The 21,962-nt window shown below is 43.7% G+C and overlaps 1 protein-coding gene across 1 annotated transcript in view; it reads right to left on the reverse strand.

The window, feature by feature from the left end:
• Positions 1-9,192: 9,192 nt before the first annotated feature.
• The window catches only part of MICOS10 (mitochondrial contact site and cristae organizing system subunit 10), a 35,457-nt gene continuing 22,687 nt past the window's right edge, over positions 9,193-21,962 (reverse strand). The window contains exons 2-4 of the mRNA XM_022551820.3: positions 13,050-13,097; positions 11,610-11,719; positions 9,193-9,447 (exon numbers count right to left, since the gene is read on the reverse strand). Of these exons, the coding sequence (XP_022407528.1) occupies positions 9,433-9,447; positions 11,610-11,719; positions 13,050-13,097 (173 nt within the window). The 3' untranslated portion in view covers positions 9,193-9,432. The remainder of the gene's footprint in view (positions 9,448-11,609; positions 11,720-13,049; positions 13,098-21,962) is intronic.

Genomic DNA, 21,962 nt, shown 5'->3' on the forward strand with positions numbered 1-21,962 from the left:
CAGCAGCCAAGTTTGTTCTCCATGAACCTGTCCTCCTGTGGCCCAGAGTGACACCTGACCCAGGCTGGGCCAATCAAGTCCTCTCTCTGAGGAATCCAAACAGAGAGGCATGGGGACTGTGCCAGGGAGCTGATGAGGGGCTTGGTTCTCGCCCCTCTGCCCTTGATGTTCATCTTTCCCTGGACTCTCTGAACTTCTCCAGTATCTTACAATTTTAAGCTGATTGGAAGGAGTTTGTTGCCTACCTCCCCAAAAGTCTTGATTAAAACAACCTATCTTTTTGACCACTTACTAAGTGTCCAGCGCAGCATCAGGAACCGGAAACAGAATAAGGCATAAGGCCTGCCGGGGAAGGGAAAAGGGCAGACACACTGACAATGGGAAGTAGAGGAGCAAAGGAAAAGCTCATTGGCAGGGAAGCTGCCCAGGCATGAGGCCAAGGGGTTCAGAGAAGGCAGCAGTCCCAAGGAGCTGGCATGCCTAGGAAAGGCTTGCTGGAAGAAGGAGGATTTAAACAAGGGCTCTGAGGTATGAGCAAGACTTCGACAAGTCGAGAAAGCAGTCCACGCTAAGAAAGAAAGGGCCTGGAAAAAGAGTTTTGCACTGGACAAAGATGTGGCCCTCAGACCTTCAGAGCACCACAGAAGAGACCATTAACACACACTTTCTGGATTGGCCCAGATGTAGCCTCTGAATCCTTCTTAACACAGCTCCTCTAGGCAGTCACCAAAATGGATACATTTGGCTTGTGAAATAAACGTATTTGTTTGAATGAATTTGTCACTCCTAGGAAAACGTGTTTCAGGAATAGATAACTAGGTTTGATTGAAATAGAGGTAACAGACTAACATGCAGTTTCTCAATGAATATTTATCGAGTGCCTACTATGTGCCAGGCTGTATTCAGGTACTAAGGATATGGCAGTAAAGAAGAAAACTCCAAAATAATAAAAATATCTACCCTCAGGGAGCTTACATTTTAGTGAGAGGAGACAGACAACCAACAAAATATGCAGGTAAAGATACAAACTGTGAGATCATGATAAAGGCCAAGGAGAGAAAGCAGAGAAGTGTGTTGGGGGGGTGGGGCGGTGAGGGTTACAAAAACCAGAGCAGTCTGGGAGGGTCTCCCTGACACACACTGAGTAAAGACTTGAAAGAGGCGAGGGAGCGAGTTGTGTGGACACCCGGGAGAAGAGAGAGAACATCCAACGTGTTCAGACACAGCAGGGACAGAAGGACTGGAGCAGAGGAACAGGGAGCGGTGGTAGAAGTCAAGGTCAGACTGGCACCAGATCACGTAGGGTCTCAGTGTCCACTCTACTGACTTCAGCTTTTTCGCCAGATGAGACGAAGGCTTTGAGCAGAGGACTGACATAATCCAGTTTATGTTTTAACACTGGCTGCCGTGTGGAGAATAGCTTTAAAGGGGGCAATAGTAATAATATAGTCTAACATTACTATATACCAAGCACTGTCCAAAAGGCTTTTCATATGTTCTCATAATAACATTTTGAGGTGGGTATTAGCATCATTGCTCCCATGTACAGATGAGGAGACTGAGGCATGGACAGAGCAAATAACTTCCAAGGCCCCATAGCATCGAGTAAGTGTCAGAATTGGATTCAAACCCCAAAAGCGTGGCTCCAGAGCCCCTGCTCTTGGCCTCTATCTTACTCCATGGATGGGGTAGGGGGCATACAGTAGGTGGTAGAGAGAGGGGCTACATGGTAGAGGACCTTCAATGCTAGGCTAAGAAATGTTGACCGATATTTTGTGCATTATCGGGGAACCATCGAAATTGTCTGAACAGAAAACAACACGCATTAAACCGAGTTAAAACTGGTAGGGGGAGAGGCTGAAGGCTGGGAGGCCCCTGGAAGATCTGCAGAGATTCTGGCAAAGTGAGAGCAAGCCCCAAGGGTCCCCTTCCTCAACTAAACTGAGGCTTTACAGATCACATGTCCAGGCCAAAAAGAAGTATTATGGCTGCTTTCTGGGGCCAAGGGAGAGGTGTCACTAGATGTGGCCACTAATTGACATGTTCTATGCCTCACCTTCTGTGGCTCTATCTCCCGGTCTTCAAGAAGGGTATCTACATAGATTAAGGAAAGGTCTAAAATTACCTTGATATTCCTTGACAAGAGGACTTTTCCTGGTAAAAAAAAAAAAAAAGCAGAACTTGGGTTTTATCCATGAAGTCCACTATAGAGAAAAGAGGAAGTAAAGTGGTGGGCCTTCTCTTTGTTTCTGGGGTGTGAAAGAGTCTGTCATGGGATATCACAATTGATAAGCCTCCAGCTTAAAGGGCGATGACTCTTTTGACAATAACTTGTTACATAACTGATTATAAGAGAATCTTACTTAGCTGGCTATTTCACTTTTCTCCTCAAGAACACAATGCCTGACCTCACATTTGTACTGTGTGACAGGAAGGGATCATTACAACTGTCTTACAATGAGGCCCAGAGAGATCAAGTGACTTGCTCATGATTACATAGTGACCTAGGGAAGCAGCTCAGATGAGAACAGAGGATGCTCTATGGTAAGAATTTTGGGAAGCCTTTCTTCCAATTGAAAGTCACTGACCCATAGAAATGACCAGTCAGGGCCACCCACTTAAAAAGTAACTTAATTTAGGGGTTTTAAAAATATAGGAAACATTAGGACTTCCCTGGTGGCGCAGTGGTTAAGAATCCACCTGCCAAAGCAGGGGACACGGGTTTGAGCCCTGGTCCGGGAAGATCCCACATGCCGCAGAGCAACTAAGCCAGTGCGCCACGACTACTAAGCCTGCGCTCTACAGCCCGCGAGTCACAACTACTGAGCCCGCATGCCACAACTACTGAAGCCCGCGAACCTAGAGCCCGTGCTCCACAATGAGAAGCCCGCGCACCGCAACGAAGAGTAGCCCCCACTCACCTCAACTAGAGAAAGCCCGCGCACAGGAATGAAGACCCAACACAGCCAAAAATAAAAACAAATTAATTAATTTTTTAAAAAATCAGTACAAACTTGAGGACACACACACACACCCCTATTCCCTAGCTCCATCTGCTGAGAGGCCTAGAAGCAATGACACACTAATAGCAATGAGCACACTTACTGATCTTGGTTTCTAACTACCATTCTCCACTAAAAGGAATTAGGGCTCCTTGGGGAAATGGCTGACTCCAAGGGTGGGGCAAAGCAAATACAAGAAGAGTCTGGAATATCTCGTGCTTAAAGAATGGACTAGATATGCCAAAGGATACAGGCAACAGCTTGAAAGAGCTCCTATTAGACAAATCTGAACAATTTGAGGAATAAATATTGACAGTAATGGATTATAAACAATTTAATAAAACAAGAATCCACAAGTCCACACTGACATAAATTAATGATCAAATAAATGGGGGGAAAGGGAAAGTTCTTCCTCATAGCATGTCAAATAATAAGGAATAATGAATTTAGAAAATTATCAATGGATGCTAAAACTATGATAGTTTGATAAGGAACAGAAATATTTACAGCCTCAAAAGTATCTCACCACAACTTATTTATAAATTACAAAGAGAAAGATAATAAATTTACAGGGGAGAAACCAGGCAAACACCACTTTAAGTGACCAGAGTTCACATCACTAATGTTGAGACAAATGCACATCATGTGCCTCCTGATATGATGTGCTGAAAAGGACACAACATCACCTGAGCCAAAACCGCAAAAGCTGAATCTAATCACGAGGAAACATCAGACAAACCCAAATTGAGAAACATTCTGCAAAATAACTGGCTTGCACTCTTCAAAAATGTCAAGATCAAGAAAAAAAGCTGATGAAGTGTTCTGGATTAAAGAAAGAGACTCGACAACTAAATACAATGCATGACCCTGGATTGGATCCTAGACTGGGGGAAATCGATAAACAATATATTGTTTTGACAATTTACAAAATTTGAACATGTACTGTGGATTAGATACTATTTTTATCAACGTTAATCGCCAGATTTTGGGACTTCCCTGGTGGCACTGTGGTGGAGAGTCCACCTGCCAGTGCAGGGGACACAGGTTCGATCCCTGGTCTGGGAAGATCCCACATGCCACAGAGCAACTAAGCCTGTGAGCCAAAACTACTGAGCCCACGTGCCGCAACTACTGAAGCCTGCGTGCCTAGAGCCTGTGCTCTGCAACAAGAGAAGCCACCGCAATGAGAAGCCCGCGCACCACAACGAAGACCCAACGCAGCCAAAAATAAATAAATAAAATTTTAAAACACTGCCTGATTTTGATAACTGCACTGTGGTTATATAAGAGGATATCCTTATTCTTAGAAAATATACATTGAAGTTAGGGGTAAATGGGCGTATCTCCAACTTCTCTCAAATGGCTCAAAAATACTATACATACACCAAGAATGATAAATGAGAAAAAATGTGAACAATTGGTAAACATGGGTAAAGGGTACAAAGGAATTCCTTGTACTATTTTCACAACTTTTCTGTATCAAAATCAAAAGTTATCAAAAAATTTAACCCCTTAAAAGTAAAACATAAAGGTAGTGAATATTACCAGTATACATTATAAAAAGTGTTTCCATTTTCTACCTGGTGATAGGGGTGCATTTTACTGTCTATAAATTATGTCTTTAAAAAAAAAAAACTAGGGCTTCCCTGGTGGTGCAGTGGTTGAGAGTCCGCCTGCCGATGCAACGGACTCGGGTTCGTGCCCGGTCCGGGAAGATCCCACATGCCGCAGAGCGGCTGGGCCCGTGAGCCGTGGCGGCTGAGCCTGAGCGTCCGGAGCCTGTGCGCCGCAACGGGAGAGGCCACAACAGTGAGAGGCCCGCATACCGCAAAAAAAAAAAAAAAAAAAATCTGTTTCCTCATCTATAAAATGAAGATAATAGTACTTCTCTCACAGAATTGTTGTAAAAATTAAGTATCATGATATACATAAAGGCTTAGAATAGTAACTAGCACACAGTGGGTGCCCAATAAATACAAACTATTATTAAGTATTCATTTGAAGTGATCAAATTAAGTTCTGCCAGGCTCAATCTGGCTAGACCAGGAATAAAGATGAGTGACAGCTGATAATGAGCTCCTTTTTCTAGTCCCAGTTTCTTCCCTATTAAAGGCTCATCTTCTGCCCACTCCTGAACTCCTCCAGAATTCTTTTTTTTTTTCTGTACGCGGGCCTCTCACTGTTGCGGCCTCTCCCGTTGCGGAGCACAGGCTCCGGACGCGCAGGCTCAGCGGCCATGGCTCACGGGCCCAGCCGCTCCGCAGTATGTGGGATCTTCCCAGACCAGGGCATGAACCCATGTCCCCTGCATCGGCAGGCGGACTCGCAACCACTGCGCCACCAAGGAAGCCCCCTCCAGAATTCTTGACATCATCTTCCCCTACTTACATCTTCTGGCTCTGAACTCAAGTGATAATCACACTGTTGAAGCCAATTATCCTGAATGCAAATGCTCCGGCCTTGTCCTGTTTCCTACCACGCCAGAAGCCCCTGGAGCTCTCGGGTTCCCGTTCTGTTTCTTCAGTGTCCTTTTCCCTCCTTCCCCTCTTGGCACAGCACTGAGGCCGTGTGCTCAGTAAGTAACTCTGGTCTTTGAAACGCTCAGGTGGAGTTTCAGGAGGCTTTACTCGTGCATGTCTCAATGGGGTAGGGTGAAAACAAATGACACTGATGCTTACTCATGAAGATGCACAGTACAGTGTTTTCCAACAAGTTTTAGGCTTTTAATCACCAGGAACTCATTTGAGACGCCCATTCTCTCCCGCAGATCTTGCTAACTTAGACTCAAAGAGCCAACTCCTTGAACCCAAGGATTATGCCCTCTTCCTGTTCTAGAACAGTCCCCTGACTACCTACCATTAACACCATGTGCTCTATTCTGATTCAAATAGCAGCACCTGCTTTTTAAATACTTGTGTTAGCATATATATTTGACCCACAATGTCTGTAAGGTAGAAATCATCCTTTCCTCTCTTTACAGATAAGGAAACTGAAGTTTGAAGAGACTAAGCAACTCCCACCGTCACATGGCAAGTTAAGTGGTGGAGGAGGGACTCGGACCCAGGTCGTCCAGCTGGGAACCCTAAGCTCTTCCCGTGGAGGCCCTGCCCCTCCCTTGTTCCCTGCTCCCTGTCCGTGCCCTCCCTTCGAGGCACTTTACTGCTGGAGCAGTCACCTTGACTCTCACCCATGTTCCACACAAGACTGCTCAGCAAACACGGGAACGTCTGCCCTGCTCCCGCCAGGTCTGTTTACCCCAGCATCATACTTTAGTGTCCGAGGGGAAGTGGTGCTTGCAGCACACTTAGAGAAAAGAGTGGTGATAACTTCCAGATGAGCTTGTGATTCTAAATTTAACATTCCTTTCGGTACTGAGAATTTCCACTTTCCCCCTTCCACCCCTTGGCATTTATGTAATTATAAAGCATGCCACAGGAGATCGTTTGTCTCAGCACCACTCGGGATGAAGGTTGTTCCAGCCCCATCAAGTACATCCTTGTGGAAAGACTTTGCAGAATTTATTTGGACAGGTTCAGAAATAGTCCTTCAACAATACAATCAGATTGAACCATGACAAGTAAAATATAATTATGGCTTGGTTACATTAAAAAAAAAAAAGTAAACAGTGAGGTTTGGGAAAACTAAAAGCGAAAGTACATAGATATTTCCTTCATTCCCAATTTCTGCATCTCCTGCAAGCAGGATTTCAAGACTGCATCCGTGGATCTTTTGAAATGGGTGAGAGAGGATGACAATCAAGGAGACAGCTCAACAGAGTGTGTTCTGAGGCCATTTCTCAGAACAAAGGCATACTTCTGCACAAGGCAAATGCAGCCTGATAAAGGCTCCCCCAGTGGGTTCTCAGAATGCCAAAGTCATTCACCTAAATGAGTTCAAAATACATATTGTTCTGGGCCAAATTATACAGTGTCAAGTTCAGACTGTATGGATTTATATATGTTGGCAGGGCAGGCCACTTTTGGGGCGCCACAGCTTTATCCCAGTATCCTGTGCCCAGTTGGGTTCCCATCACTCTCTCCCCAAACCCATGAATTTCCTTGTATTTGGCTCCAGAAGTGCAGACAAAAAGCAAAGTTTCACAGGCCCACAAGGGAACAGGGCCCCAGAGGACTTGAATTTCTGATGAAACTTAAAGTAGAACAGAATGTGTGCCTTTGCCAACAAGCTGGGACTTTCTGAAAGGTGATTTGAGACGGGAGCAGGGAGAGGGGACAAGATCGAGCATTGTGCTTTGGGCCAGTCTCTGCTAAGAGCTACAAGGCGGGAATACAAAGTACTCTGGAGTTAAAGCAAACAGCCAATGCTTCCCTTGGCTGGCCTTTGCCCAGAACTATTCCCTCACAGAGCTCAGTTTCTCAAAACACACAAGTGGTGTTTCAAAGATGCCGGGCAAAGGGGTCCATCCGAATAAATGCCTAAAACCTAATAACGAATGACATAGAGAAGTCTGATTCCAGTGTCCATTTCCACTCCATATTCTACTGACACATCTAGAGAATTAGTGGGCATGCTGTGTTTTCTGTTTTTGTCTTTTTTGGGAGGGGACCTGTTATTCTCCTCTCTGCCTGAATAAAGATGGAAGAATTGGGAGGAAACAGTAACTTTTAAAGCGAATATGGAGAAAAGTGTAAGAGATGAAACGGGTTGTAAGGTTATTTTTCTTTTAATTACATGAGTGTCTTGATCATGGAATGAAGAGGGCAGAGTGAAAAGCAGCGGAATGGCTATGGCAGGCCAGGGCCATGACTTCCAGTCCTGGGCTCAGGCCCATCTTTGGGCTTCAACTGATGCAAAGAAATGAAAAAGCCCAGAGAGCAGAGGAGCCTGGACAGTTTGTAGGGCCGAGAGCCACTGCTGCCTGTTTTGGTCCAGAGTTTAGCACACCTTTCTGGGAAGGGGGCTGGGGTGAAGGATGAGGAAGGAAAAGGGGAGAAGGTATACCTACACTTGCAAGAACTGTCTAATCACTGTTCCCGAATTGGGGTCAGACACCAGCTCCACCCTGATGCCCACCCCATCCCTCCACACCTCTCCTGCCCCTGCACACTCGGGCTATACTGACCTACTTGTGGTTCCCCAACAATAAAACGCACTGCCATGATTCTGAGCCTTTGCAAAAGCTACCTTCCCTCTCTTCCTGTCTGTCTGGAAGGTCCAATGAACTTCAAGCTTCAGCCCGCATTGTCCCCTCCTCTGCCAGGCCGTCCTAAGGAGACTTAGCTGCTCCTTCTCCTTTGCTCTCACTGCACTTTGTCTACACTCCTCCTCGTCCAGTGTCAGAAAGGGTTTGAGTGTCTGTCTTTGCTTCAGACTCTAAGCTCCTTAAAGGGGCCTGTGTCTTGTCTCTCATCCATTTACCTCTGCGGCCTATAACAGTGCTCGGCTCACGGCAGATGCTCAATCAACATTTAAAGGGACAAGTGGGATCAAGTTCCACCCATCTTAATTTTATTATAAAGAGAGAGAAATAAGATCTGAAAGACTGAGCTCTGAGATTCTGCACATTTTTAGAAGAAATTGCTACAATACTACTTTTGTGTCTAGCCTCCCTGGTTCAAGTGAAACCAAAGGTATAAATTCACAGAGGGGCATGAGTAGTGGCCCTTTTGTCCTCAGACTTCAGCTGCTATGTGAAGATGAAATCAACCCCAAACATGGCCTTCCGGCCAGCTGTGTGAGCCACGAGCTCTCCCCAGCCCCCAGGACAAAGCCCCCAGTGCTGAGGCCCGGACGGTGTCGAGCTCCTTGAAGCTGTGGGGAATCATGACATCAATGGAGTGAGCCACTGACAGACACAGCGAGGCTCCGTACCTGCCAAGACAGCCCACTACCCGACCTCAGCGCGGCAGACACAGCCGAGACGCGCCAGCCAGGTCCGATGATGACAACACGGGGCTTTAAAGAACGGCCAGAGCAAGCGAGGATCCTCAAGGCATTTGTCATCTTCCCCGGACAACGCAGCAGCACTCTCCAAGCTCCGATTTATGAGGTGGAAGCAGCTCTGAAACTACACGTTAAGGGGCGAGTGGGGAGGAATGCACAACGGCTGTGGTTCCAGTAAGGCTCTAAAGAGAGGCTGGGACCAGGCGGTTACAGCTGCTGGCAGTCCAAATATACTTTTCCTCCTGCTCAGAGACCCTTTAAAGGCAAAGAAACGCAGGCAATGCACTGGGCTGCCTATTTTTGTTTCATTTATTTCTTTTAAGACCACCTCCTTGCAATTTCCAGAGAGAAAATACAAAACAAGAAACAGACTTGGTTTCAAATACATAAACAGTGTGCTGGAGTTTAAAGCATTACTGATAACATTGTTACAGAAGAGTGTCAGCTTACTCCAGGGCACTTCAGTATTCCTGAGGAATAAACGTGATTTCTCTTTCCCTCCCACCGGGATGTTCTCAGACGTGAGTCACTGCTCCTGCTCCTGTAAGGAAGGACACTCAGGTTAGAACTGTGCACACAGCGTTCCGACAACCCTCTCTAACTTGCTGCTGCAGGTCAGACCCAGAGGACCAATGGGCCCCAAGCCTTACCACTCTGTTTGCTTTAAATCTGTCTCACAAGAGGACTGTATCCTTCCAGCCCAGGTTCTTCAGAGTGGCTCCTCAATCTTTGAGGGGGGAAAATAGAAAAGGAACGCAACAGGGCTGAACAGTCTGTACCTGGATAACTATATTCCTAAAACCCATCAAAGGGACGGATCCCAGGTGAGTGGAAAGAGCATGGCTCTGGAATCAAATGGCCTACTCATGACAGGAACTTCGGCAAGTTTCTTAAACCTCAGTGAAATTCGGCCTTCTCATCTGCTGAATGAGGGTAGTAAAACCTCTCTCACAAATCTACTGGGAGAGAGGTCTAGAGAAAGAATGTAAAGATGGAGCGCCTAGGATGGTCCACAGGTCATAGCAGGCACTCAGCAAGCAATTACCATGATATGACTACACTGAAAAAGCCCCAAGTTGGGATTTTGTTCCTCTTTTCAGAGAATGGAGGATGACGACATCAAGGCACAGACTCCAGTTCAGATAAAGTTACAAAAGGCCATTTTGGAGCCGTACGCACAAGGCTGTAAATACTGTAACAATATTTTCCACAGTAACTCTCAGCCATTAAATACATCCACATATAACCACCCCTGAGCCATTTATCCATGACAACTCAGTTTGGAACAACGAAAACATTTCAAACAATTAAAAGACCTGAAGCTCCTCTCCCTGTTCCTTTATGTTCTCCTTTAACTTCAGCCGTGGTGCCAAGAGAGCGAGGCGCCAGGGAGCAGTGGAAAGCGCCTGTCGTCAGCGCTGACGGCCCGCAGCTGCGCCTCTGCTCACTTGCGCTGTCCCTCTGATCAGCTCACCCTGGCTCTGGCGCGGGGACGGGACATGACCACAGAGGGCCTGCGAGACGCCTGCCCGGCTTCCCCACTGGCCGGCTCCCCTGCTCCCAGTCCCCTCCCCAGGTCCGCACCGGCTGTTCAGTAGGCAGCTGACCGTCTGAGCACGTTCTCAGATAGAGGCTACCGAGCTGTGGTGGCATACTGTCATTTAAGATTCGGCCACCCTTGTGGCTACAGCTTTTGACCAGAACTGGGACACTCATTTGTACCTCCTTTTCTGCCCTACTTGTTATTATGGTGGAACAATGAACGAGTCAGTCACCCTTTCTTAGTTGGCCTCAATTATAATAACCAACATTTCTATTTATATACATATATAGCACCTCATAGCTTAAAAACATTTTCACATTTAATCCTCACGACAACCCTGTAGGCAGAAATTACTACCCTCATTTTACAGACAGAAAACAATCTCAGAAGTGAAAAACTCAAGAGCACATAGAAAGCAAGTGATGGACCAGGACTCACATCTGGGTGTCCTGGCTTCTGTGCTTTCCACTGGCCCCCTGCTGCTGCCCAGATCACAGTGATTCTAGCTCAAGGGTAACCAAGAAAGTAGATGATTCTACACATCCAGAGAATGTGAAGCTCTTCATGAAGCTTGTGTTGCTATAAAGGTTATGCCTTAATAAGCCTGAGGCCATTAGCACATCTAATAAGACATACAATTTATTTCACTCATTCATTTTACATTTATTTGAGCACCTACTTTGTTCCAGGCCCTGGGGATACAAAAATAAATACCACCTCTGTCCAAAGGGCTGCTACACACAAAAACCTTAGGAACCGTGCTACCTCCTTCCTCTTGAGGCATGTGTTACACTTTTTCATCCTGTCTGCATCATTAAAAACCCATCTGTAGACAAGGACTTCGGCAGAATCATGTGGGACTCACAGTCAAGAACCTGCGCTCTTCAGTAGAAAGCAGAATAATGGCTGAGTTCAGAAGTCTTTAGGTTTAGCTTGAACGTGTGTGAGAAGTTTACAGGGCACTCTGAGATCTCGAACAAAAGTGCTACCTACAGGTATCAGATATTTAATTTAAGGATAAATGCTGAGGCAGACTCCTGAGCACTTAGGATCTCGGTGGTGCCACAGTGACATGACAGTGTATTTATCAATTATACGCACTCTAAAGAATTCTACGGGGACTCAGGAGAAAGAAAGAGAAATATCAATTCTGTACATACTTTGACATATTTTCCATGTAGAAGATATGGAGCCTGGAAATCATGCTGACAGTTGGAGTAGGCCATTCCCAAGCCCATTCCAGAACCAAAGGCTAATGGCCACATTCTTCCTGGTGAGCAGAAAAGGAAAATCCCAATAGGGAACCATTAAGAGAAAATAAAGCTTTTCTCCAGCTTAAATACATTTGCTTAGGGTTCAATAAATACTGCACATGCATCATACTGTTGACTATAATATGCCATACACTTCTGTCAACGTTTAATCACCAGCCAAAAAATGGGAAAGGGGGCTCTATTAAGTACCCGTGCTGCTAGATTTGAGGTATTAATAAGCGGTACAATATGAAAACAGTAGACACAGTTGAACCTCTTAACTTTTCTATGTCAGTTCTAACCATTTGCTCATTTTAACTAACTCTTAAACTTAGAAATAAAACCACCTTTCGGTAAGGTCTTTGAATTTTTTAAATATGTAAGAATTTCTGGAACTTCCCTGGTGGCGCAGTGGTTAAGAATCTGCCTGCCAATGCAGGGGACATGGGTTGGCGCCCTGGTCCGGGAAGATCCCACGTGCCTCGGAGCAACTAAGCCCGTGCGCCACAACTACTGAGCCCACGTGCTGCAACTACTGAAGCCCGCACGCCTAGAGCCCGTGCTCTGCAACAAGAGAAGCCACCGCAATGAGAAGCCCGCGCACTGCAATGAAGAGCAGACCGCTGCCTCCGCTGCAACTAGAGAAAGCCCACACACAGCAACGAAGACCCAACGCAGCCAAAATTAAATATAAATAAATTTATTTTTAAAAAAATAGAATTTCACCAATATCTACATATTTTGATTCCAGTAAGTCATGAGGTTTTCTTAAGCCAATGCCATGATTATTTCACATCAGCACTATGTGTGAATTATGATTCTCTAGTTGTGTATTCCCCACCAGTTCTTCATGGAAAGAGGTCAAAGTGACCCCTTTGGCTTCTATTCAATATCCAAACTGCAGAAGTTCTTCCACAAAATGAAAGGGACATTTCCTGCCCTTTGCTTAGGAGAATTTTTGGCCAAAAAGCATGGGTATTTCTGGTCTACTTTTTTACTACCAGCAGGACTCTCGTTTTCAAGTTCCTTTAGAAAAAATTATAATTAATTAGAATTATCTGAGAGTGTAGATTTGGCCAAATGACTCACTGGCATAAAGTACAGGCTTTTTTTAATGAAGATATCAGGCACCCTGACTCAATGCTCAGGGGGAATTCTGGAGATGCCCAGCCCATTTTGACCTCTTTTGAGTCCACGGTCTTTGTCTAGCTCATTTTACAGAGGCCTACCTAAACCCATAAAAGGATGGACTGGCAGCCATGTAGCCATGCCTTCCAGAAGTGTCCCTGCCATGTGCACCTATACACCAGGACATTATGTTGTAAAAGTAGGAAGAGTCACACTTACTTTTAAAGAAGGTAAGTGAGAAAACAAGTCCTAATCCAAAACCAGTACCTACAAAGAGGGAGGAAAAACATGTTAAATATCTTAATAGTAATGACAAAAACAAAACGAACATTTCATAAATGTGAACACCTATAAAACAGATTTTTTAATTTGGTAGAGAGATGATTTTCTCATTTCTAACCTTCCTTCTTGTTGTCAGAGGCTTTATCTATGCCTTTGGTCCCTTTGCCCCAATAGGGGATAAGAACTTTCTTCACCATTCTGTCTAAACGAGTCTTAGGGGTGGGGGAACAAACCAGGAGGCAGTTCCCGAGTAGAGGCTCTCTGCACTGCTTGCGAACAGCGTCCAGCACCTTGGGCTCTCCCACCCACCTTCCGCAGCGGTGCCACAGCCAGCACATCAGGGAAACAATGTCAGCAAGAAGCTCCCCTTGTCGTTTCAGCACTTTGAGTGATGGCTACTTTTTGAGGAAGATGCAAAGGAGTGATCCAGAACAGTTGCCAAAGGTTGTCACAAGTCAGAGTGTCCAGAAAGAGGGAAAGCACCTCCTCAAATGTGAAGATTAATCCCCTCTCCTCATTTTACTCATAGGGCATTTTTAACCACTATCTTTCAAAATAAAAGAACAAATGCAAGCCTCTTTTAATGATCTGGTAGAAAAAAAAAATTTTTAATACCTCATTTTAAATCAAACTTCATATGAACGTACGCTTGGGGTTAAAAAAAGAAAACAAAAAAGGTTAAATTCTCATTTTGACCAATATTTCTCAAACCTTGGTCACTGCTACAGTCATAATTTTTGCTAATGCGTACTTCATCTGCACACTTATTTTCTTTGAAAAAACCATCAATGTATGTATTTAATTATATAAATTCAACCTCAACTTAAATAATATTGGTATAATCATAGATTTGAGTGCTAGCTATATTTTTTTCATAAGGTGTGTTAAAATGAATGTAGAACCATTAAAATGAAAACATTTACCTGTGGTACTACTTTAGGGGAAAAAATCATCTCACATACTGTAGAGATACATGTCCCAAACTTGGAGATAAACTTATTTTTCCATTATCAAAAAAGTAAGTTATACATGCCAAGGAAGACAGCTAAGATCTGATTTTTTTTTTCCCCAGACTTGACAGATTAATTGTTTTCAGACTCTTCAGAGTATTCTGACGCTCTTTACTAAGTGTCTGCTCCATGGTCCAACAGAGACCCTGACCAACCTCTTTACAATTAAGCACCACATAAAAGTCCCAATTCTCACTTGCCTTAATGGTTTTCAAATATGTGCTGTTGAAATTCCAAGAGCTTCTTTCCTGTCTAACCATGAATTTAGGCTACTGCAGTGTGAACAAAGTACTCCTCAGTCAGCAAACCTGACCTTTCTGCTCCAAACACAGAGAACTTCGTCTTGAGCAAACAAGCTAATCCACACCTTTTTTGCTTCACCTATGCAACAATCCAGCTGATGCTGGCCTGAAGAAAGTGTTTATGCTATTATCCAGAATGATTTCTGATAATTTTCTCTTACTGTCTATAGGTGGCCATGATGTGTGTTTCCTTCCTATGACTATATCCTATACAAATATGAATTTTAATTAAAAATCATTACTTTGTACTGTCCAATAGACTCTGCATTAGGTACTGGTGCCCAACTTTAAAATGCAACATTTGAAGATCACTCATGTCATCCCAATTTCTATGTAATTTAATATAATGATGGAAAACTCGTCAGCTTACAGACCACTATAGTTAACCTATTCAAGGCTGTTATAAAGAGAAGGAAAAGGAACAAACATCAGTATTTCCCATGAGTACCCAACATTCCCTCCCTACTCTACCAAAAAAAAAAAAAAAATTATCTTTTCAACCAAACACCACCCTGATATGGTATTACCCCCCAGTTTCCAGATGCAGAAAATAACTTGCTCAAGGACATGCTCAGTTACTGGAAGAGCAATGAACTGGGCCCAAGTCTGTCAGACTCCAAAGCCACTATACCCACTATGTCCTGACACTGGATTCCCCTACAACTTAAACCCCTAAACAATCACTGCCTCCAAGGGAAATTGGAGTGTCAAGATTTCTACTGCCAATGAAGTAGGATACAGCCAAAAACCAAATTGCGCTTCCTATGCAACAGCCCAGAACGCTAGGCAACCAGGGTAGTGACAAGTCTGCACAAGGCCAGATGGGCTTGTTCCGATTCATTCCCAGACTAATCCTACAGCACATGTCACAGACACAAGTCTACCTGGTAGGTGTGATTCAAGAACTTCAGGGAAATGGCAACTATCACGATCGATATAGTCCTCAGCAAGAATCTGCTGTTGCTTGGTTTATAAAATGGCACAGGATTCAATTTCAAAGCAACTTGCCTCACCCCCTTGCAGCTGGAAGATGAGTAAGACAGTAAATTGGTACTAGAAAATGAGGTAAAGAATTTGGACTGGCCTACAGATTTCAAACCAGGCAATGGGATGGGGAGTTAGGCCAGTAAAAACATAATGGCTTACAATCTGAGCTTTTGGTCTTCTCCATCTGGAAGGCAATTTTTTGGCAAACAAATCAAAAGCCCAAAAGGAAAATATTTCAGCATTTTTCTTGTCCCTCTGATTCCATGCCTGTCTCTCCTATTTTCCCCCAAGGAAAGAAAGCTCTCTGATGCTCAACTTTTCCTAACAGTAGACCAAGAACGATGCTAAACCCACTGCTACCAGTATCACTCAACCACAAGAGGAGAAATGCTTCAACATCAACCAGTACAGAGCAGAAAATCTTCCCTCTCTAGACTTCATTTAAGTTCAGGTATATGCCTGACCATCCAGTTTTGCTCCGATTAAAGGCATTTACCTGCAAGTATAAATATGAGATCAAGATTACAGTTCAGACTAGCCCAAAGGCGGAGTGTACCCTACAGTCTTAGTTAAACTGGGCCGCTACACCTTCAATTCCTATGGGACTTTTCTTCTCCACTTCTATATTTTTAAGACACAAAATATCAAGTCTGTTCTCTTCAGAAAAAATAATATGGAAAATGATGTTTAAATGCCAACGTGTTACTTTAAGTTAGCTACCTCGGTTATTTAAGAGATAAACAGTGGTGGAACTGCTGATGGGTTTTACAGGTTCAAGTTCTCACATGCTCAATTTTCCTTTAAAAGGCAACATGTTGCTTCAAAGAAAGTCCCACCTGATTAGGGGACACCAACTCTGCAGCTGTTTCCACTAAAGATTGGCACCTCTAGGCCAGGTTTAAACTTCATAACAATAAAACATGAAAGGTTTGTCTTACAATGAAAACAAACCAACATGGAAAAGAGAAGAGTTTTCTCTGCCTTTGGCCACTTTTTTTTGTTGTTGCATGACAAGTTCTCTTAGAAGAAAAAGCCAAAGGAAAAAGTACAAAGCATTTTTCACCTTCCCTGGAAGCAAATATTTAACTATGAATAAAATTTATATAACTCTGCCTCCCCTTTTAAGCCTGTTCTTTTGGCCCATGATGTCTGGAATGACAAATAACCCTAAAGTAAAGAAATGCCTGATTGTAGGTACACATCTTCCTAATGGCAAAGTCCACCAAGGGGGTTGGGGAGCAAGGCAAAGAAGCCAAAAAAACAACAAAAAAAAACCCCACCCCATAACAGAGAAGCCTTATGGAATTGACATTAGGCAGGAAGCCCGTGCTCTGAAACCATTTCTTCTGGAAAGGAAAAAGAATTGGCACAAATTCTTTCAAAAAGAAATTACTCTGAATCAATCTAACCCTGCACTAAAGTGCTTAGGGCATGCTTAGTGCCCAAAAGGACATCATAAAACCAGCTAGTAGATAAACACACATTTTTAGAAAGAAGCAATTCCTTAACAATTCATCTGATACTATTTTAGTAACAAAACAACAGAGAACTTGCTCCACTAACTACATAAAAAATACTGCCTCATCACATCCCCAAGTGGAGTTTATAACAAATTTAAAAGAATAACAACCAACAGCAGGATACCAGTGTATACCCTAAGCCACACTTTGTGTGGGGGTGGGCGGAACTATGCTGATGGCCCTCACTGTGACATATGGACCATTTCTAGTTAATCAATGCAACTTTTAGGAAAGTCTTTGCTCTTACCATGCCATATATCATAAAGCTTGACTTCACTGAAATTACTGAGAAAGCAAACATAATCTGCAAGAATTAAGAAGCAGGCTACATAATCTGACTGCAGTCCTGGGGCAGAAACGTACTTTGAATTTTTGGGGGGGCCGCACCGGACGGCATGCAGGATCTTAGTTCCCCGACCGGGGATCAAACCCGGGCCCCCTGCAGTGGAAGCGCGGAGTCTTAACCACTGGATTGGCAGCCAAGTCCCAGAAGTGTACTTTGGATATCAGTCCCTAAGCAGAACAAGTTGGAGCAATAAAGGTTCCTGTGGAATCAACTTTGTAGAAGTTGCAATTGCCAATGGACTTTCAACTGAGGAAGAATAACTCAGTGTTGGGAGAGGCATAAAAACATCGTTAGAAAGTCACTTAGAAAACAATTCTATGAAAGACTGATCACAGGGGAAAGAAGACCATAGACCCACTTTTATTTATCAATAATTGATTATATAATTAAGATCTCACTCCAGCTTATGGCTAACATTTTAAGCAAAGCTCCTAAATTCGTAAGTCTAATGTGTAGTTATCAATGCTAAATTTTCATCTGCATCTAAAAATTAAACTTGCAAAGCAACTCCATTTTAAGTTTATAATATAACAAGATGTATGAGCAAAACCTTAACTACCACATTCAACTGGCAGCTTATGAAGATGAGAAACTACAGGAACTACAAGCAAGGTTTCAAGGTCCTAGGAGCCATGGGCCAAACAACTTTATTCTTAAATGTCTGAAAGAAAAGATACAGCTTCCAAAAAATGAGAGATTTACTCTCCCACTGAGTGGGATGGCAAGAGCACTGATGCTGTCACGAGACAGGCCCAGTTCAGACCGCTGGGCCATCCTCACCAGCCAGCTCTCTGACCTTAGGTCAGGGCTTTAACCTCGCCCGCCCTCAACGTGCTCATCTGTAGAGTGAAAACCATCTCCTAGGGTTGCTGTATTAGGAAAAGGTAAAGGTATCTGCAGTGTCTGACACAGACTTCAGTAAAAAGTAGTAAGTTCCGCTACCTTTCTAAAAAAACTCAAAAGATCTCAAAACTGTAAGGTAATAGTTAAATCCTCTACTAAAACACAACTCCCTGGCTTGTGGAGGATCACACTGTGGGTGAACCACAGCTGAAAATCAGAATCTATTTTTCCCACTCTTTGCATAGTTGACTTTATTTCATAGGCATTAGCAACTGTTTATAGAAATACATCAGGTTTTGCTACATGTTTTTTAAAATATAGGGGATTCCTTCAGACTCACTGCTGAACTAGAACATTTTGCTTTAAGATATAATAAAGATTTCCCTAGAGCTGTCTTGTGTTTAATAAAACTATATTTATGCTTTGAACATGGATTAATACGAAACTGGCCTATTTAGAATGGGTGTGCTTTCCTGTTCAATCATGTTTCTATCAACACCATTACAATCATCAAATGCATTTGTTGTGACAGACAAACAAGAACGTGCTTTTATAGAAAAGTACCCTTGGGACTGAGTTTGGTGAGAATTACATTTCCAAGAAACATTCCTGATTTACGAAAGATGCTCAGGGCCCAATTTATGAGGGGGAAAAAAATAATTTTAAGTCAACTCCAAACTGTGTTACTTAATCCTTTGAGGCAAAGACAGATTGTCCCAGGTGTCCATGTGTAAATGCCAAGTCATGTGAATTAACCAAGAAAGTGTGCCAGACCAAAGGCCCAGAGATGGGAAATGTGGTCTGTGTTAATCAGCTTCTCACAAGTCAACACTGCTGCAGGGCGTGTAGGACATAGACTAAGAAGGTGGCTATTTTACAAGACCTTAATCTTCCTGTTGCCTGTCGGACTAGACAGAGGCTGACACATCTGTAGGAATTTCTAGGGTGGACATCAAATACCAGGATTCTGATCAGAACAAGTAAAGCAGTCAGCAGAAAGCAGCAAAGATAGGCAAGGTAAATGTGGAAGTCATTACTCGTGTGCTCTGCTTGAAGAAAAGCCAAACTCACAAAAAGGGTCCTTTTAAATGAGTGCATATAGCACATAATCTAGCTTTCAGAATTCTGACAGTCGTACAACTTTCTAAGAATGAAAAAAAGAAACATGGCTGTACACATGTTACTAAAATATAGTTAGTTAATTCACATGTGGGCATAGTATGTAGGAAAATGTGAAGGCGCTCTGAAGATTAACTATTAGAGGGACATGGAAAATGAAGAATTATTAAGTTTCAATAAACACAATAAAAGATGCCATGTGTTTCATTTATGGGGGGAGGGCGACTTGGAGGTACTAACACTTACAGAGTGGCAGGCACTGTACTACCGTTTCTGTATATTATTTCATTTGATCTGCAGAACCAGCTATGAGGTGTACTATGATCTTGTCTCACAGAAGAGGAAACAATGTAAAGGGGTTAAGTGACTTACCCAAGTACACATAACTAAAAAGGGGAATTCAAACCCAAGCTGTCTGACTCCAAAATCATGGCTCTTCCCTATCCGCAGAGATAAACCTCAGGGAGAGGTCAGGAGAGCAGCAGGGAGACCACTCTATTGTTACATGACACCAAGTGTTTTTCTGGATTTTCTGGACTGTAGTGCTCTGCATGGGTAACTTATGACTATGTGACTCTTCAATCCCTCAAGAAAACAACAGAAACCACAGATGTTTGACTTACCAAGAGTGATAACAAAACCCTGAAATGACTTAGAATCAATGAGAAACAGTCAACAAGTCAAGCTGGGATGTACTTCCCTCTGTGCACTGGCTGGAGATAAAATGAATTCAAACTGTTCAAAAGGGACAGTTGAACAGTATTCAACTGGTATTTTCCAGCAAGTGCCTTCCCTCTCAATACCTCCAGCCCCTCCTCATCAATATCAGTAACTGGATTCTCATCTTTGTGAAAGTAAATATAAGAATCAGGGGGCTTCCCTGGTGGCGCAGTGGTTGAGAGTCCGCCTGCCGATGCAGGAGACACGGGTTCGTGCCCCGTTCCGGGAGGATCCCACATGCCACGGAACGGCTGGGCGCGTGAGCCATGGCCGCTAAGCCTGCGCGTCCGGAGCCTGTGCTCCGCAACGGGAGAGGCCACAACAGTGAGAGGCCCGCGTACCGCAAAAAAAAGAATCAGGGATTCATTATACCCTATGTATACATCATTATAGCTATTACGTTGTTGCCTATTCCTGATTCAAATGAAAAACCAATGGAGAAACAAGAACCAATGGTTTCTTTTCCTTATACATTTACTTGATCTATATTTATTAGCATTTATTAAGTAGAAGGCACTGGGGATAAATTTCTTTCCTCTTGGAGCACATCACTAGAGTATGTAGTGCTTATTCTTCAAAAAGTGGGAAATGTTACCCAGTGGTTACACGTCAGTTTTAGGGTTATGTGGACTTGGGGGTAACATAGGTTAAACATGATTGAGAATACTGATTAGGTATGTGGTATGTCTCAGTCCCTGGACAAATAATATACCTTCTCTAGGCGTCAGTTTCTTCGTATAGAAAAACAGGAATACTAATATTGCCTATCCCTGACTGGGGAATAGCAAGGATGAAACAATATAAAATGTGTAAAAAGATTGGAAAAACAGTGCATTGCACATAGTAATTGTAATTGCCTTCTTTTGCCACAAAAAGCATTTCAAGAACAAATATTTACTGAGCACTGAAGGGCAAGACTACTGGGTTCAACAAGGGTCAGAAATAAATAAGACAGTCTCTTCCCTGCGGAGCTTGGGATCAAGAAGGAATAACAAGTCAGGTATCCAGAAAACTGAACAAAAGCAGATCCTTGGTGCCGGAAGAGGGACAGTGTTCTGCTGGTCGACAGGAAGGTGGGAACACATTTAGCAGAGTTTTTGTTTTTTTTTAATCTTCAAGAAAGAAGTGGCATTTGAGTTGTCTTAAATGGTAGACTTTTAACAGCCAGAGTTGGGGAGGGGGGTGGCGCACCCCACCCAGCGGCCGCAGAGAAGCAGGGCTTGTGCAGGGAAATGGGAGTGGGGGCAGTCTAGGCGTGTCTCTGAGAGCAGGAGACAAGGCTAGAAAGGGACGGGGGCCTCTGAAGGCACCAGAAGCTGGACCAAGCAGTCTGCACAGCACTTAATTCAGGAGGCAGGGGCTTCCCTGAAGAGTTTTTAGAAAGGCATAACATGACTGAAGCTGTGCTTCAGGAAGATTCAGCTGACTAAGGTGTGCAGGATTACTTGGAAAAGAAGAGACATTTTGCTGGCAGAATTTACAGGACTTAAGAACTGATTAAGTGTGTGTATGTGTATCTGGGGTTTTGGGGGGAGGGGGGTGCAGTGGGGAAGAAAATGCTGAGAACTCCTGCCTGGATAATTATAAAAACATTGGTGATGGGGCTTCCCTGGTGGCACAGTGGTTAAGAATCCGCCTCCCAATGGAGGGGACACAGGTTCGAGTCCTGGTCCAGGAAGACCCCAATGCCGCAGAGCAACTAAGCCCGTGCGCAACAACTACTGAGCCTGTGCTCTAGAGCCTGTGAGCCACAACTACTGAACCCACGCACCCAGAGCCCGTGCTCCGCAACAAGAGAGGCCACTGCAATGAGAAGCCTGCGCACCACGACGAAGAGTAGCTCCCGCTTGCCGCAACTAGAGAAAGCCCACACACAGCAACAAAGACCCAACACAGCCATAAATAAATAAATAAATAAAAAATAAACATTGGTGCTATTTAAAAGTCATCAAATAACCTTTTAATACCAAATTCCCTTAACAAATCTAAAATATAAGTTGATT

The sequence above is a fragment of the Delphinapterus leucas genome, chromosome 1 (assembly GCF_059928025.1).
Source record: "Delphinapterus leucas isolate spDelLeu-1000000601 "Yukka" chromosome 1, BTC_Dleu_Yukka2, whole genome shotgun sequence".
In the NCBI taxonomy this organism is placed as follows: Eukaryota; Metazoa; Chordata; class Mammalia; order Artiodactyla; family Monodontidae; genus Delphinapterus; species Delphinapterus leucas.